Below are 15,473 nucleotides of genomic sequence, written 5' to 3'. Positions count from 1 at the left end.
ATCTTATGATTCAAAACAAGTATTTTATTTTATTTATTTTTTTTTTTAAAGATTTTATTTATTTATTTGAAAGACGGAGATCACAAGTAGGCAGAGAGGCAGGCAGAGAGAGAGAGAGAGGGAAGCAGGCTTCCTGCGGAGCAGGGAGCCCGATGCGGGGCTCGATCCCAGGACCCTGAGATCATGACCCGAGCCAAAGGCAGCAGCCCAAACCACTGAGCCACCCAGGCGCCCCTCAAAACAAGTATTTTAAAAGAACGACATCCATAAGACAAACTGACGTGTTTCATTTAAGATTATTATAATGAAAACAGACATTTGAAAGAGATTTGTTATTTTAGAAAACAGTAAGGACTAGAATTAACTTCCCAAACTCACCGCCAGAATTAAAATTTCACATCACAGAAATGTTTGATAACAAATATTGGCCAACAGATTACAACACAAAAGTTGAATAAATAAAAAACCTTTCTGATTTTTTTATACCAAAAAATCATGAACTGATGAAATAACAATAGAAAATGAAGATTAATTTCAGAAAAAAAGGCACATCCAGGCAAAACCGTCAAGGCGATCCGCAAAACGCAGCGTCCTACGTACACGGTGCGTGACCGACGATGCAGCGTGCTACTCTGGAAGGCCCGAAACCACGGTGTGAGGCCGGCCCGCCTGGCGGACGGGGAGCCCCCTCCACGGAGTGCTCAGTCCCCGAGGCGAAGGGCTCCCAGGGACGGGTGGCCGCACACAGGTCTCCCTTCTGAAGCCGCGCGTCCCCACCTCTCCCCTCACAGACTCGACCGTCTCTCCGGCCGCGGCACACACCTGGTGAGGACGGCTCGCCACAGCACCGGGGCCAGCAAGAGGCTGAGTGTGGTCACGCTCAGGATGAGAAGGTACACCTGCAACAGGCAAGGCTGTTGGTGGCCACACGCGGGACCAGGAGGTGCCCCGCACACCCCACAGAGCCGGGGGCGCGTGCACACGTGGACGTGAGCGGCAGGGAGCCCTGCACCCTGATGGGGTCCGGAGCCCAGGGGCTCAGGCCGCCAGCGAAGTGAGCACGTGGCCTCTGGGCAGGTCTCGGACGAAGCCCGGGCGCAGATGCTGCTCCTCAGCCCTCGCTTCTTCAAACCGAGCTCCATCCCACCCCCTCATGCGCGGGCACCAGGGGCCAAGCTCGGAGGTCTGAACGCTTACAGCGCGTCCCAGGCACCCGGAGGAGCTTCTGTACTCCCTTGGCCCAAATCAGGGGGCGGGTGTGCAGAGCCGGCTACTGGAGGCGGCTGGTGGCGGGGGGAAGGGGGGCTCACCGGCAGCAGGTGCCCACGGGAGGCAGGCTCGCTGTAAGCGGGCAGCAGGCAAACGCCCGCCCCGGTTCAAGGCCCCACCCAAGCGGCTCACACAGGTGTGCACAGGAAGGACGAAACTAAAGTCAGGTGCGGGAGGGGGCTGGGGTCCCGCGAGGTTTGAGTGAACTACTGAGTAGAAGCTGCCATCCGTGAGCCTGGACGTCCACATCCCCAGTGGGAGAGCGGCCCGTCCCTCAGCGAGAACCGTGGGCCTGGTGAACGGGCCCCGTGGTTCCGATGCGTGGGGAAGCGTGTGCGGGCTCCTGGCCCCTCCTCCACCATGACCCGACATTCACCCATTCATCGACGGCAGAATCCCTTCAACGTCCACCCTGCGTCCACCGGAACAGCGGCGTCACCGGTCCTCAGATCACTCGGGGCTCACACGGGCCCTGCTCTAAAGGACCTGCCTTACCACGGTGGACGGCAGACTGTGGCCCACTGACCCTGGGGTGGGGGTCACAGCCCACAGGCCCCAGCCAAGCACCAACGTCCTGCTTGCCAAATGTAAAGTGACAACCAGGGGTCATGAGAGGGTTATCTATCGAGTTCTAACTCACGGCCAGTTTTCCAAGGGCAAACGAACGAAGACTGGAAGGGAGGAGAGGCAAGTGCACAGCAGCAGCGGGCGTGCGCCCAGCCGGCCGGTGAGAAGGCCAGGCCCAGGATGATCGGACCAGCGACCAAGGGGAAGGAGGCAAGTGGGGGTGGGGGGCTCACCTTGCAGGCACCGCGAGGGGGCTCAGCACCCTGCACACTTCAGACTGTGGTGGGGAAGGAGGGAGCTGAGCAAAGACACCCCAAGCTTTTGGATCCATTGATACGCAGGAAAAACCTCCATGTATTTTATACCTAGGAAGTTTCTCATCATTTCTATTGAAGTTTTCATTCCAACTCCCTAAAACTTGGAGACACGGTGTCTTCAGAAGCATCTCTCACAGCAACCCAAACTCACCTTTGACGCAGAGGCAAGTGTTGCAACGTATTTTGTGAAAAAAGCCCGAAACAGACCAGGGACTTCCGCATAACAGCGTTCCAGGTCTGCTTTTTCAGCAGTCTCAGGGTTTAAACCCAAGTTCTCAGACGTAGTCCCGGGAAGGCCGGGGCTCTTGGCTGGGCTGACGGCCCTGCACGAGCTAGCGGGGAGCTTTCAGACTCAGTTTGTCTCTTTTTGCCAGAAATACCAAGGTGCCGGGGCAGCATCTAAAACGGCGTCAGCGCTCCACGCCAGGGCACAGGCGGTGCGCCGGCCCCACGCCAGTGGCGGGAAGGGTGCTCAGACACCATGGTCGGGTGTGTGGGCCGGGGCTCCCCAAACACACACAGAACGTGGGTGCAGACTCACCTCCCGAGAAATGATGCCCGCTCTGCGTGCTCTGCTCCCCAGCACGAAGGAGAGCTCGCTGACCTGCGCCAGCCCCGCGGCCACGATCCACTTGACGTACTGCCAGCTCTTCGGCAGGAGGAGAGACAAGACCAGAGCTGCCAGGGCAAACTGCCAAGATGTCTGGGTCACTGCCTCGGCCAAGCAGAAACCAGACGGGAGCCCTTGCCTGACTCACTGGGGACACGTGCAGAAGAGCCCAAGGGACAGAGACCACGCCGAGTAACACCAAGGTTCAGGCTCACTAGCAGACAGCTGGGTTTCCCCCAAACGAAGTCAACAGCAGTAGATACTGGGCAGCCCTCAAGGACACCTAACTAAGGACAGCACCGTATCTGTCACGTGAGCAAAGTCTAGAGCAGCCCAGAACCCGTGGGGCAAGCGCCACAATCGCCTGGGACTCGGGCTCCTTCAAGTCAGGGGTGCCTGGGCGGCTGTGGGTTCAGTGTCCGACTCTTGATCTGGGCTCGGGTCCTGATCGTGGGGTCGTGAGATCAAGCCCCCGTGGGGCCCCTGCTGGGCAGCGTCTGCTACGTGAGATTCTCCCCCTCTCCTCCCATCCCTGTTCACAAAACCGGTATCTTCAGTCAACGTCTATCATCTACAGAGGCAGACAGCCACCGGACAGGTCCCGGGACCCCGAAATGAATGTTAACGCGGCAACTGGAGAGTCTCCCGTCACAGGGGACCGGCAGCCAGGAGGGACTCCTCAGTGGCTGCTAAATGGGACATTCGTGGGGTGCCCGGACAGGCTTGGGTGGCCCCTGCCCCGCCCCAGGGCTCTGCCTGCGGCACCTCTTCTAGCTGGCTGTTCCTGAGTTACAGCCTCCTACAATAAACCACCGATTTAGTGGGCAAAAATCTTACAATAATTTGAAAACAAAGCAACAGTGAGACGTACGCTGGGGAAGAACATCCGAGGCCTGGGGCCTCCTGGGACGTCCGCAAGTCACGTTCCTGGCTCCGCTTTCGTGACTCCCCATATCAAACATACCCGATTCTGAAGCCAATAAAGGAAAACAAACCCCAAGGCCCCGGTCCTCCCCTGCCCGGTGCCCAGAGTGCTGGAAGGCAGGAGGGGCTCTGGGTAAGTGGCCTTGTTGGAGCTTTGCAGACTCAGTGTCACTGCGGGTCGGAAGTTAGGCTCTGTGACCCATAAATCAGAAAATGACGAGTGCTGTGCCTGCCGCAAAGCACCCAGGAGACTCCATACCTTCATGATCACCACCGACAGCGTGAGGACCATCAGGACGGTGAGCTCGTACACCACGAAGGTGGGGAACACGTGCAGGCCTGCGAGGGCAAGGACAGACCCGGTCACTCTCGCGGGCCCGCCCGCCTCACCCTCCGGTCCCCAGGCCGGGACACTCAGGCTTCCTTTCTCCTCGACCCAGACAAGCCACCCGGTGAGTATGACCCCACGCTCCTGGGACAGCACAAGGAGCACAGGCTCCACACGCCCACGCCAGGGCCACCGCCAACAAAGCATGGACCCCCGTGAGCCTCCTGACCTCTCTGCAGACGTGAACTTCGGGACGAATGAGCAAACACGGCATGGGAACCAGAACGTGGCACGTGGTCTGCTCGTCAACACCAGCCCCACAGTCACCTCACGCGTGCACTAGGCCCGCCGATGTCAGGCGGGGCCGTCCCACCCCACCGGGGCCCACAGCGGCCTCTAGGGCACCTCCGAGAATGAGGAGGGGCCGTGCCCACTTCTGGACTCCTCTCTGTGTCCCAGGGAGGGATCCGAGAGGCTGAAATCCTTGGCGAAAAGTCTAGAACAAGAAAAACGTAAAAAAAAAAAAAAAAAAAAAAAAGGACACCTGGGTGGCTCAGTTGGTTCATGATCCCGGGGTCGTGGGCTCGAGCTCCGTGTCAGGCTCCCTGCTCTACGGGCAGTCTGCTTCTCCCTCTAACCTCTCTCATGCTCGCTTTCTGTCTCTGTCTCAACAAATAAATAAAATCTTAAAAAAAAAACCCACGTCCCGCGCTTCATCCGTAAGGTGAGAAGTGACAGGGACTCATCACTGTGGTCAGGCAGGTGGTAGAGGGCCACACGGGCCTGGTCACCTCCACTCCGCTCTGCCTCTAGAGCTGCCCTGACCAAGCTGCCCCAGTTCATATGCTGAGGCCACAATCCCGTGTGACTGCATCCGGAGACAGCTTCCGGAGGTACTAAGGGTGACAAGAGGTCACAGGGTGGCTGCCTGAGCCGGCAGGACTGGTGTCCTCGTAAGGGAAGGGGACGCGGGAGTCCTCATGTGTCTGTCTCTCCACCTCCTGTCTGTCCCCGAGCACACTGTGTCCCAGGAAAGGACACATGGGGACCCAGCAAGCAGACAGCCACCTGCAGACCAGGAAGAGGCCTCCTCAGCTCTATGGTCGGCCGGACGCTGGCAACCGTTTGGGCAGCCAGAGCCATGGCTCAAATACTCATCAACACAGCATGAACAAGGACGCTTCGGGGGCTCAGCTGGGGAAGCGTCTGCCTTCGGCTCAGGTCTCGGAGTCCCGGGATCGAACCCCGCATCTGACTCTCTGCTCAGTGTGAAGCCTGCTTCTCCCTCTCCCCCTGCTTGTGCTCTCAAATAAAGAGTCTTTAAAACAAAGCAGCACAAAGAAAAGGGTCCAGGGTCTCTCAATGACACAAAGTCAGGTACCAGCTGTGCCGTGATGAGGAACGGAGCCAGCGTCACCTATAGCAAGAGGGACACCGGGGCGGAGTCCGCACTGCCCCCCACCAAGCGCACCTGGGGCCCTCCTGCCCTCTGAGGGTCCCGCCATCTGGACTGAACCCCCCTCCCCGAGCGGCTGCTACCTCGGCATTCAGCCCCCGGGGGGCCCTCATTCACTCCAGGCCCCAAACTGCCCTTTGCTGGTCACACTGGTCTCACTGCTCAGAGCTCGATCAGGGCCCTCGGTGCCCCCGTTGTGGTTCTGGGACCCCAGGGTCACTCGCCCCGCCGAGAACGGACTGTGGCCCATGGGCCCTCCAGTCCTCCAGCCCCCACAGGGCCTGACGCAGGGCAGGGGTCAGGGACCAGGTTCGTGTGCACGTCACTGAGGCATCGTCCCAAACAGAACACTTCCGTGTTGCTTAGAACGCTAAAAAGAAAGGCTCTGTCCCGAGTGGGGGGAGGGTGCACACGCTTCTCGGCTGAACGTGATGCATCAAAGCAGAAACATGCGGCGCCGTCTCGTCGTTGGGCACCCGCGATCTCTGCGGGTCAAGAGCCCTAACGTGCGGAAGAGCCCAGCGTGCCTGTCGGAGCGCGTCTGCAGGGCTTCCTCCTCGAGCCGGCGCACGCTGCCGCAGCCCCGCAGCCAGGACGCGAGCCACACGGGGTCAGTGCGATGCAGCCCCGGGGGAGTGCGGCCCAGGACCCAGTCAGAGGGAGCCGGCACCTGTTGGCCTCACGGGTCCTCACCGAGAGAAGCAGCGGTCGGAAGGAGGGGGCCGGATGCGGGGACCTGGGGCAGGAGGGACAGAGACACACAGACCCAGACACCAGGACAGCGGGCAAGGGACGGGGCGGGGACGGATGGGGAAGGCAGCGTGAGGGGCCCGTGTGGGCGAGAAGGTTCTCTCGGAACACCGCAGACACCCATCCCCTACAGCAGCGCAAAGGGTCTCATCTTGCCGGGTGGCGGGCGGTCTCCTACCCTGCACCCTGCTCTCAGGACCGGCCGCCCGTGCTCTTCGAGGTTCTGGGTCTCGCTGGGGTGGCCCCGAGCCCGTCAGCGGGTACAGGGGTGGTGAGGAGCTTCCTGGCCGGAAGGCGGCCGCTGCATGGTCACGCCAGGTGAAGGGGCGCCCAACAAAGGGGCACTGGCAGAGCAGCTGAGTTTTCTGGCATCAAAGTTAATCTTCCCTCCCTAATGTCCCGTTTTGGTGCTGACTTTAAGCTGCTAACCTGCCGGGCACCTGTGCCTTTCCCACGGAGTTGAAGGTGGGGTCGTCCTCCCCAAGGGCATCTGAGCACCCCCGGAGTATGGCCGCTGACCAACAAGTTAACGTTCCCGAGTGCAAATGCCCCCTTTCTAATAAGATCTCTCTGCAGACCCCAACTACTCTGGAGCTGTTCTGGCTGCACAGACAGAAATACGTGAGTAGGAGAAGTCTCCCAGCCACCACGTGACTGTCCCGGTGCGCAAGGGCGGTTACCTATGGACGCGAAGAAGATGATAACCAGGAAGTCGCGGATGGGCTCAATGTAAGCCACGACCTCCTCGGTGACCATGTGGCCTTGGGAAGAGATGAGCGCGCCGGCCAGGAAGCAGCCCAGCTCCATGGAGATGTCCAGCAGCTCTGTGACCTGGGGGAGACGGAAGGGCCACATGTCACTCACAGCCAGGGGGTGGGTTCATGCCCAAAGGCAGGTGTGTCGTCACAGCAAAGGCTCGTCTTGAAGTCCCCAGAGGGGCCTCTGTGGGGATGAGCGGAGACACACAGAGCAAGTAAATGTGAGTTGAATCTGCCGTATACAGAAAAAAATTAAAATATTTGAAGTAATCATTCAAATTTTTGAATGACAATATTTTTGAAAGTTTATTTTAAATATTTGTGGCAGATTTTTTTATCCTGACTCTGACTACCCAACTATGCCAAGAAAACACGTTCACATAAACCGTCGCGTCTCCAGCCAAGGGCACGTCGAGGGCGGTGTGGCCAGCGAAGCCCGAGGGCACAGGACCCCAGATGGGGGCGCCCGCATGTCCAGCGGCCGGGCCGCCACCCAGGTCCGGGTTCCAGGGCTCCTGGTGACCCGCCACCCAGGTCCGGGCTCCAGGGCTCCTGGTGACAGCCGTCATATGCAAAGCTTCGGGTGCGCTCCTTTGCGAGGCGATCCCGACGCACAGCGGCCTGAAAGCAGCCGCGGCGTCTTCCTCTGTGGAAGCGAAGCCACACACAGAGGCCGGCAGCCAGCAGAGAGGGACGGGAGAGAAACTCGCTCCGCAACCACGCCCGGGACGAGCCCCACGACAGAACGCACGACCTCACACCAAACACCACGAAGCCCGAGAAACCTGCGCAGGAGCGGCCGCGCACGGGGCGCTCACGGGCCACGGCTCGCAGGCCGGTGCCCGGGCTCTCCCTGCACCTGCACCCCTGCAGCAGCGGCTCAGCCGAGCGGACTCTGAGACCTCGCGGCTGCTGGGGAGCCGGGCTGCAGGCGGGGCAAGTGGAGTCAGACACATACAGGTGGACCTGCACGCCTGTGCTCACTCACACTCACACGTCCCTTCACACGAGCACACGTACAACCACACACTCGTACACACGTGTGCCCACACTCATGCCCCTGTGCTCACACCCACGCACTCACACGCCTCTTGGCTTCTGACAAGGTGACCTGCGCCCCAGTGCGGCGTGGACAGCCACATGCAGCACCAGACGTCGCACACGGCCCCGCACCCCATGTACCCCGGCCCCCCGACGGCCGCGGCTCTCTGGCGAGCAGCAGAGCAGCACAGCAGGCCGTCCTGCAGGAGACACGGCCTCTGACCCGGGAAGACACAACCTGCGGGGGGCCGCCGAGCGCCATCCATCTGCCACCTGGAGCTTGGAGCGTAGGAAAACCAAGAACTTCCATTTATTAAAAATGCTACCAAGAGAGCGGACAGGACAGTCACGGACGAGAAGGTTCTAAGCAAACACACGGGACAGAGAATTTCGGCCATAAAGGAGCAGAGCGCGGAAACCCAGGGCGCCCCCTCAGAGCAGGGACGCACGGGTGAGTCCGCGAGCGCAGAAAGCAGGAGCGCAGTCACTGGGCCTGGGGGGAGGGGCGAGCCTGGGGGAGTCCGGGTTTTGGGGAGCAGTGACAGAAATGTTCAGACAGCGCGGACCGGCGCACGGTGCTGTCAACATGCGGAAAACTTGTATGCGTCCATTAAAAGGGCTAAAGTGGCTGATTCTGTTATATGTACTTTTAGTACAAAGAAGCAAAGACAAAAAGTTTCCCAGAATATGTTAAAAATTCCTCCAAATGAGTAAGAGAAACAGCCAATGCAACAGAAAATGACCCGAGGCTTCGGGCCGGCCTCAAGGAGGGGCGTCCACCAGCTCGGGAGGGACGTGGAGTCAAAGCCTTGAGGAGACACCGCACGGGTGCAGGGGGGTGCGGAGACCCTGACCGCTCTGCGGCGCGGGGGTGGACACAGCGCGACCCTGGCGGCCTGGCGCCCACCTCAGCACCAGCAAGCCGACGCCCACATGCCCAGCCGGGAGCACGCCAAGGGGAGCCATCAACGGGAACCAAGCCCAACAGCCAACAGCAGAGGAGGGGCTGTGTCGCACTATCTCAGGGCACCGAGGGTGTCTGAGCTGTAAGACGATCTCATGAGCGAGCCGGCCGGCACCGGACGCGCGGGGGACCCGAGCAGCTTCTCAGGAGCAAAGCAGCGGAACCTGCGCAGCCGCTGGGAAGACAGACGGAAGTCGTCCGGACAACACGGCTTTGCCGGATGTCATTGTCAAGAAGAAAAATTCTCCAGAATGGACAAAGCAATGTAAGAAAATGAAACACGTCACGCATGTGAGCAGAAGCGAATCTTAGACTTCTGCCAAGATTATAAAATACGAGTAGACGATTAAATCATACACGAGGAAACAGATTTTGCTGAAGTCCTTTAAATTAAAATTAACCTTTTAAAACTAACCTTTTAGTTTTGAGGGAAGTGTCGATTCACCTGCAGGGTGAGAAACCGTCCAAGGAGATCTCACACACCCCTTGCCCGGGCCCCCCAGTGGTGGCGTCTTCCTAATCAGGGCACGAGATCACAGCCAGGCTACGGACGCAACACGGTGCTGACACACGCAAGGGTCCGTGACAAGGATCCTCCCCCACCCTCTCCTCACCTTCTGGCAACCGTAAGCTTCCCTCCATTTCTGAAGTTCTGTCATCGTAAACGTCACATGAGTGGAATTACACAGTATGTGACCTCAGGGCTGGCTTTTCCTGCTCGGGATAATTCCCTGGAGACTCATGCACCAGCTGTTTCAGACCTGGGCGGTCCTCTTGGTGCGGCCGGACCACAGCTGGTGGAACCGGGCACCTGCTGGAGGACCGGGGGGGTCTGGCTGCTATGAAACAGCCGCTGCGCACATTCCCAGCTGAGCTTCTGCGTGAATCCGGTGGGGAGGGCAGCTGCGGGGCTGCAGGTGACGCTAGCGCCGTGGACTGTCTGCGGGGCTCTGACAGCCTCTCCCCGTTCCCTCACTAGGAGCACATCCTTTAAGTAAGAACACTACTTCTAAAATGAACCTATTTTTTTTTTTTCTTCAAATTTTCACATTAAGGCAAAAGAAGCTACACTGCTGACCAGCTTTGTCGTCACCGGATGGGACTAAAAACTGTTCTAAACGGTTAATCCGATTTCGGACACAGCTGTCCGAAAGTCTGGGACAGTGTAATGTGGGTGATGCCGGCAGTCCACGCGGCTGTCGAAGCCAGGCCGACCTCCTGCAGTCCCACACCTGAGGAGCCCTTTCCACCAAGTGCCTAATGAACAGGGGCAGCTGGGACGTTCAGTCCGCTGCTCAGGTCACGACCTCAGGGTCCTGGGATCGAGTCCCGCGTCAGGCTCCCTGCTCCGCAGGGAACCTACTTCTCCCTCTGCTCCTCCCTGACTCATTCTGTCTCAAAAATAAAATCTTGAAAAGTATGGGAGCAAACAGGTTTAGCTTGTTGTATGAATACTGAGGGAGAGGAATGACTGTGCACACAAGAAAAATACGGCCACGTGGTTTCAAATATTTCAAGTACATTAAAATAAAAAGATAAAGAACTGATCATAAGCTTTCCAGTCCGTATGTAAGTAACAGGTATTTGAGAATTACCATCAACATTAAAAAGATGAAAGCAGAGACTCCTAAGATAAGGATTTCTTTGTTTCCTTTGCCTTCCACATGCAGTTTCCGATAATACGGTCCAATGAGGTAAGTCTTTACAACAAGACACAGAAGACAAGCGGCCGCCAGCGAGAAGAGGATCTGACCCACCAAAGCCAGGATCCGCAGAGTCTCCATGACAACGCTAGGAGAGAAGAAAGGGGTGTTATTTCACCTCCAGAACACCCTCCCTGACACCCGATAAAATGGTTCCACTCGTTTTTCCTTGATGCTACAAAACAAACTTCCCAAATCATTTTTATTTCCAAATACTAAAAACCTATGAATCCCATTAATTCTAAACAACTTGGTTCAAATTAATTCTTTGAATCAGATATGCAAGCGCGACTGTTTTGCCATCAACTTTGAAGCAAATATGTGTTATGGGGCATGAGGACTCCTGACCGCAGCTCACACGGCTCCGTGACTGGGGACAGAACTCCTCAGCAGGAACTAACCCCCACTCGAAATTCCTCCCGGGGCGACCGTCACCCTGCAGGCTCAGCCCTCGAGGTCCAGCCACAGGACCCCAGCGAGCTGCCGCCCAAGAGCCCCTTGTGGCCAAGCCAGAACCCTGAATTTCCTGTCTGTTACTTCGTCGCAGAGAACAGGATTCGGGGCTGAGCTCCTATTAGAAGACGTATTTACTTCTCGGAATGTATTCTAGATCTTAGTCAAAAAACTCTGAGGAAAGGCACTACGGCGTGTTTATTTTTACAAGAAGAACGCATATTTTTAACTTAATTAAATTTATTTTTGAGAACTTGGTTCATCGTATTCATGAAACGATTTAGTCTAAAATCCTGGTTTAAAAGTTCTCAGTGGAAGGACACCGATCTGACTACTAGGCGGGGATTCACCGCTAGTCGAAGCTTACACTCGCAGCCACGGGCACAAACGTCAAGTTGCACACGACCGATCACGTGGGGCAAGGAGCCCCAGCCCGGCTCGAGCGCCGACCCAGTGGAAGGCTCCTGGCGGTTCCCACGAGGGAGGCCAGCGTAGGGGCCGGCGGGCTGAGCCCTGGCAGCCCGCACACAATGCACACTCTGTTTCCAAGGGACTCCGACCATATCGGAGTCCAGAAGCCGAACACCCGGACAAACTCAGGAGAGGTGACGTCACACACAGCCCGTCTGCTCCGTGACCACAGTGGAACCCAACCAGAAACCAGAAAGACAAGCAGAACAGGAAAACCTCTGAGAACTCGTGCAGTTAGCATCGGGCTTCGACATAAGGCCGTCGGAGAGGAAGCATCGGAGGAGATGCTCTGCGGTGACTGGGCCCAAGGGGGACAGAACTGCAGTAAGTCACCGTGCAAGACCCGCGGCTGCCACCAGCCGCACGGAAAATCCGCAGCCCCGGTAGGGCAGAGAGAAAGGGTTCAAGTCGGTCACCGACGTCACAGCACGAGAACCTGGAAACAACCGCGAAGTAACCGCAGAGTGAGGGGCACCAAGAGGAAGAACGGGTAGAAACCGGCGGAATGAGAGCCGGAAACGCAGCGGCCCGAGGCGGCCGTCAGGGGCGGCCAGAGCGCAGCGCCCTGGAGCGGCCGACGGGCCGGGGAGGACGGGTCCGCACGGGGCCTGCAGGCGCCGACGGGTGACCCGGGGCCCGCCGGCCCGAGGACACGGCCCGAGCGCCGCAGCGGCACGAAGCAACCGAATCCGTCATTTAGGGAAAATCCCCGCAAAGATCCGCACAGGCTTCCGCAGGGAACGCGCAACCGCGCCCCAAGCGCCACCGCGGGACTCGGGGGGGGGGGCCACGCCGCGGCCGCCCGGGGTCCAGGGCTCGGCCGTGCGGACCCTCGACGGCGCCCGCGGCGGGGAACGCGCAGCCCCGGGTCCGGCCGCGCAGCCCGGCCGGCGGCCCCCGGAGCCGAGACGCGGGACGCTCCCGAGACCGCCCGCCGGGGACCTCCGCGGCCGACGCAGCCGAGTCCGCGCCGGGGCCCGAGTCGGGGCAGGAAGGCGTCCCGCGGGAGCAGCGGAGGACGGGCCGGCGCCGCGCGCTCCCAGGGGCTCCCCGCCTGCGCGTCCACCTCCGCCGCGCGACTCCCCGCGCCCCGCGACGACTGTACGGGCCGGACGGACGGGAGGACCCGGTGACTTGGTACCCGCGGGGACGCGAACCCGGAGCCGCCGCGGGGCGCGCGCGCGCACGCACCAGCCCCTCCCGCAGGCCGCCCCCCACACCCCGTCCCCGTCCCCCGCTAAGCGCGCTTCTCCCGTGACCCGCTGGCCCCGGGCCGCTCTGCCAGGCGCGCCCCCGCCCGCACGTTCCGGACGACAGCAGCGCGGGCCCGGGCGGTCCGGGGGGCTGCGGGGCCAGGGTGGGGCGCTGGGGCCGGGGCGGGGCCGGGGTCGTGGTGCGGGGCCGGGGTCGGGCTGCGGGTCGGGCGGTCCGGCGCTGGGGCCGGGGTCGGGGTGCGGGGCCGGGGTCGGGCTGCGGGTCGGGCGGTCCGGCGCTGGGGCCGGGGCGGGGCCGGGGTCGGGGTGCAGGGCCGGGGTCGGGCTGCGGGGCCAGGGCCGGGGCGGGGCGGGGCGGGGCGGCGCGGCGCACCTGGAGTGGGAGCCGGCTCCGGCCTGGATGAGGGTGGGCATGCCGGCGATGAACAGCCCCAGCTGCACGTCCTGCACCACGAGCATCCCCAGCAGCACCGCGCCGTAGTCCGCGTCGCCTGCCGGACGGAAAGCCAGCGGAGCCCAGGGTTAGAGCTTAGGGCCCGAGGGAACAAGCACCGCGCGGCTCTCCGGGAGTCCGACCCGTCCTGCCTGCGCACGACTTCGGGATCTCCCGGACAGCAAACACGGAAACGTCTTACCGACTTGCTGCGGAGGAACCTCCACTGGACAGGAACCACCTTCCACTTACACAGTCACAGAGAAAACCATCGCACGAGGACGGCGTGGACACAGCAACGGGACGGGCCCGGATGGCCAAGGTCACTCTGCGTCCCCAGAGCTCGGGCTTCTAAAAAATGCCTTTTTAGTAGAAGTTTTGCGAGGTTCCATGTGTTCAGTCTATCGACATTCTTTCTTTTGGGTTCTGCATCTCGAGTTCAGCAATCCTTTCCACCCTGAGGTCACAGGGCAGCGGCTCTGAAGTTCTGCCCTGCACACTGAGGGGTTAAACCCGCATCACGCTGGTCTGGTGTTGGGCTCCAGGGAGGGCTGATTCTCTTTGTCCTGGCGCACACCGAACTCCCCCCCACCCAGCCGCCCACACGCTCCCCGAGCACGTGCGGGTCTGGCTGCCCATCCCCCTCCTGCCCCATCTGGCCTGGGCACAGGGAGCTGCCCGAGCGCAGGGACAGGACCTCAGGGACTGCCATCCGCTGCATAAGCCCCACACTTCAAATCAGTACTGGCTATTCTTGGCCTTTGCTCTTAATAAATAAACTGTAGGCTCAGCTCACCAAGTTTCAAGAAAAAACCTGCCAGATTTTCACTGAGGTAGATGAGAGTTTCTAAATTTGGGAGCAGCGACGTCTTTATGTATTAAGTCTTCTCATGAGCACAGGCTCTCTCTTCAGTAACATTTAGTACTTTTGTCCTCAAAGGTCACACACACATCTTTTCAGAGATTTATTCCCAAGTTATTTTTCGTGGCCATTGTAAGTCAAAGCTTTTCTTCCCCCAAATGACATGTTCTACGGGCCCTGCAGGTGCTGCGTGTGAGCCTGTGAGCTTGATCACAAACATCCACAAAGCCCCAGTATGTCCACCCGCCTCCCAAACCTGCAACCCGGGCAGCACCCCCGTTCCCACAGCTCAGAGCTCCAGGCCGGCCTTCTACAAGGTGAGAGAGCCTGCCTCCTGACAGCCCCTACATGAATCAGAGGGGGCACGCTCTGGGGGAGGCGAACGAAATCTGCGAGCCCGGAAACACGCGGGACTGTGCTCCTCTGCCCTCCTTGCCCGGCGCTCAGTGCAGGGAGGGACGGGCCGCCACGCCCTGGAGCCTGTACATGTCTGACGACTTCCCTGCCACCGGCTCCTCGTGACAGCTCCGATGGGCATGACCACCGGGCGTGGAGGAGGTGTGCGGGTCACCTGTGTTCTTGGGCAAGCCCTCCCCCTTGGTCCCTGGAGCTCTGCTCTTGTACTGGAACGTGCCGAGAGCACATTCATCCTCCTGTTTCCTGCTCGGTTCTGGAGCGCGACGTTCAAGCTCCCACAGCTGTCCAAGTCTGAACGCTGACGGCGGTTTCCTCCTCTCTGTGCTTCCTGGACTACTACCGGATCCATCCTGAGCCTCTTGGCGCTTCTCCCCGCCTCATCTCATGGCTTTCTTTTCTACGTCTTCTGTCCACACGGTGTCCTGTCTTTGTGCGAACTGAACAGGTGCGACTCCTTCCCTTACGTCTGCCTCCAGCATGCTCAGCTTACAGGGTTAGGAGACCTGACCGCATCCTGACTCCGGCTGTCCCGGGTCTCTCCTGGCTGGCGACAGCCTCACACACACCGGCACCCGGCGCGCGGGCCCTGATGCACGTTGTTTTCATCCACCCACTTCACCGCTGTCACGTGGGTCTTGTGAGGGGTGGTCCTAATTACGGGGCTATGGGGACATGGGGCCTCCGCAGACGAGACCACCAACTAGTCCAGTTCCAAGCCAGGAGGCTGTGTCCATGACCCGCTGGCTCACGAAGCAGCAGCAGACACGGGACTATGCATGTTTCCCAGCCTCCGGTGGGAAAACCCCCGGCGTCAGGCAGCGGGGTGCTGTGTGTGGCCGCAGGTGACCAGGAGCCCGTAGCCCCCAACCAATTCCGTGTACGGTGAGGCGGGTCTTACCAGAGAAGCCAGCCCCACAGCTCTGGTTTTCCTTTTTC

General features: G+C 59.8%; 1 protein-coding gene across 5 annotated transcripts in view; it reads right to left on the bottom strand.

Moving 5' to 3' along the window:
* Window positions 1–267: 267 nt before the first annotated feature.
* Window positions 268–15,473, bottom strand: part of TMCO3 (transmembrane and coiled-coil domains 3) — a 34,971-nt gene continuing 19,765 nt past the window's right edge. For all 5 annotated transcript variants that reach the window (XM_082701147.1, XM_082701150.1, XM_082701148.1 and 2 more), the window contains 6 exons: window positions 13,199–13,316; window positions 10,580–10,775; window positions 6,902–7,052; window positions 3,947–4,026; window positions 2,695–2,844; window positions 268–899 (listed from right to left, as the gene is read on the bottom strand). In XM_082701147.1, coding sequence (XP_082557273.1) covers window positions 786–899; window positions 2,695–2,844; window positions 3,947–4,026; window positions 6,902–7,052; window positions 10,580–10,775; window positions 13,199–13,316 — 809 coding nt within the window. In that variant the 3' untranslated portion in view covers window positions 268–785. The remainder of the gene's footprint in view (window positions 900–2,694; window positions 2,845–3,946; window positions 4,027–6,901; window positions 7,053–10,579; window positions 10,776–13,198; window positions 13,317–15,473) is intronic.

The sequence above is a fragment of the Mustela nivalis genome (genome assembly GCF_964662115.1).
Source record: "Mustela nivalis genome assembly, chromosome: 15".
NCBI classification, from domain to species: domain Eukaryota; kingdom Metazoa; phylum Chordata; class Mammalia; order Carnivora; family Mustelidae; genus Mustela; species Mustela nivalis.
This window is presented reverse-complemented; position numbering and strand designations above follow the sequence as displayed.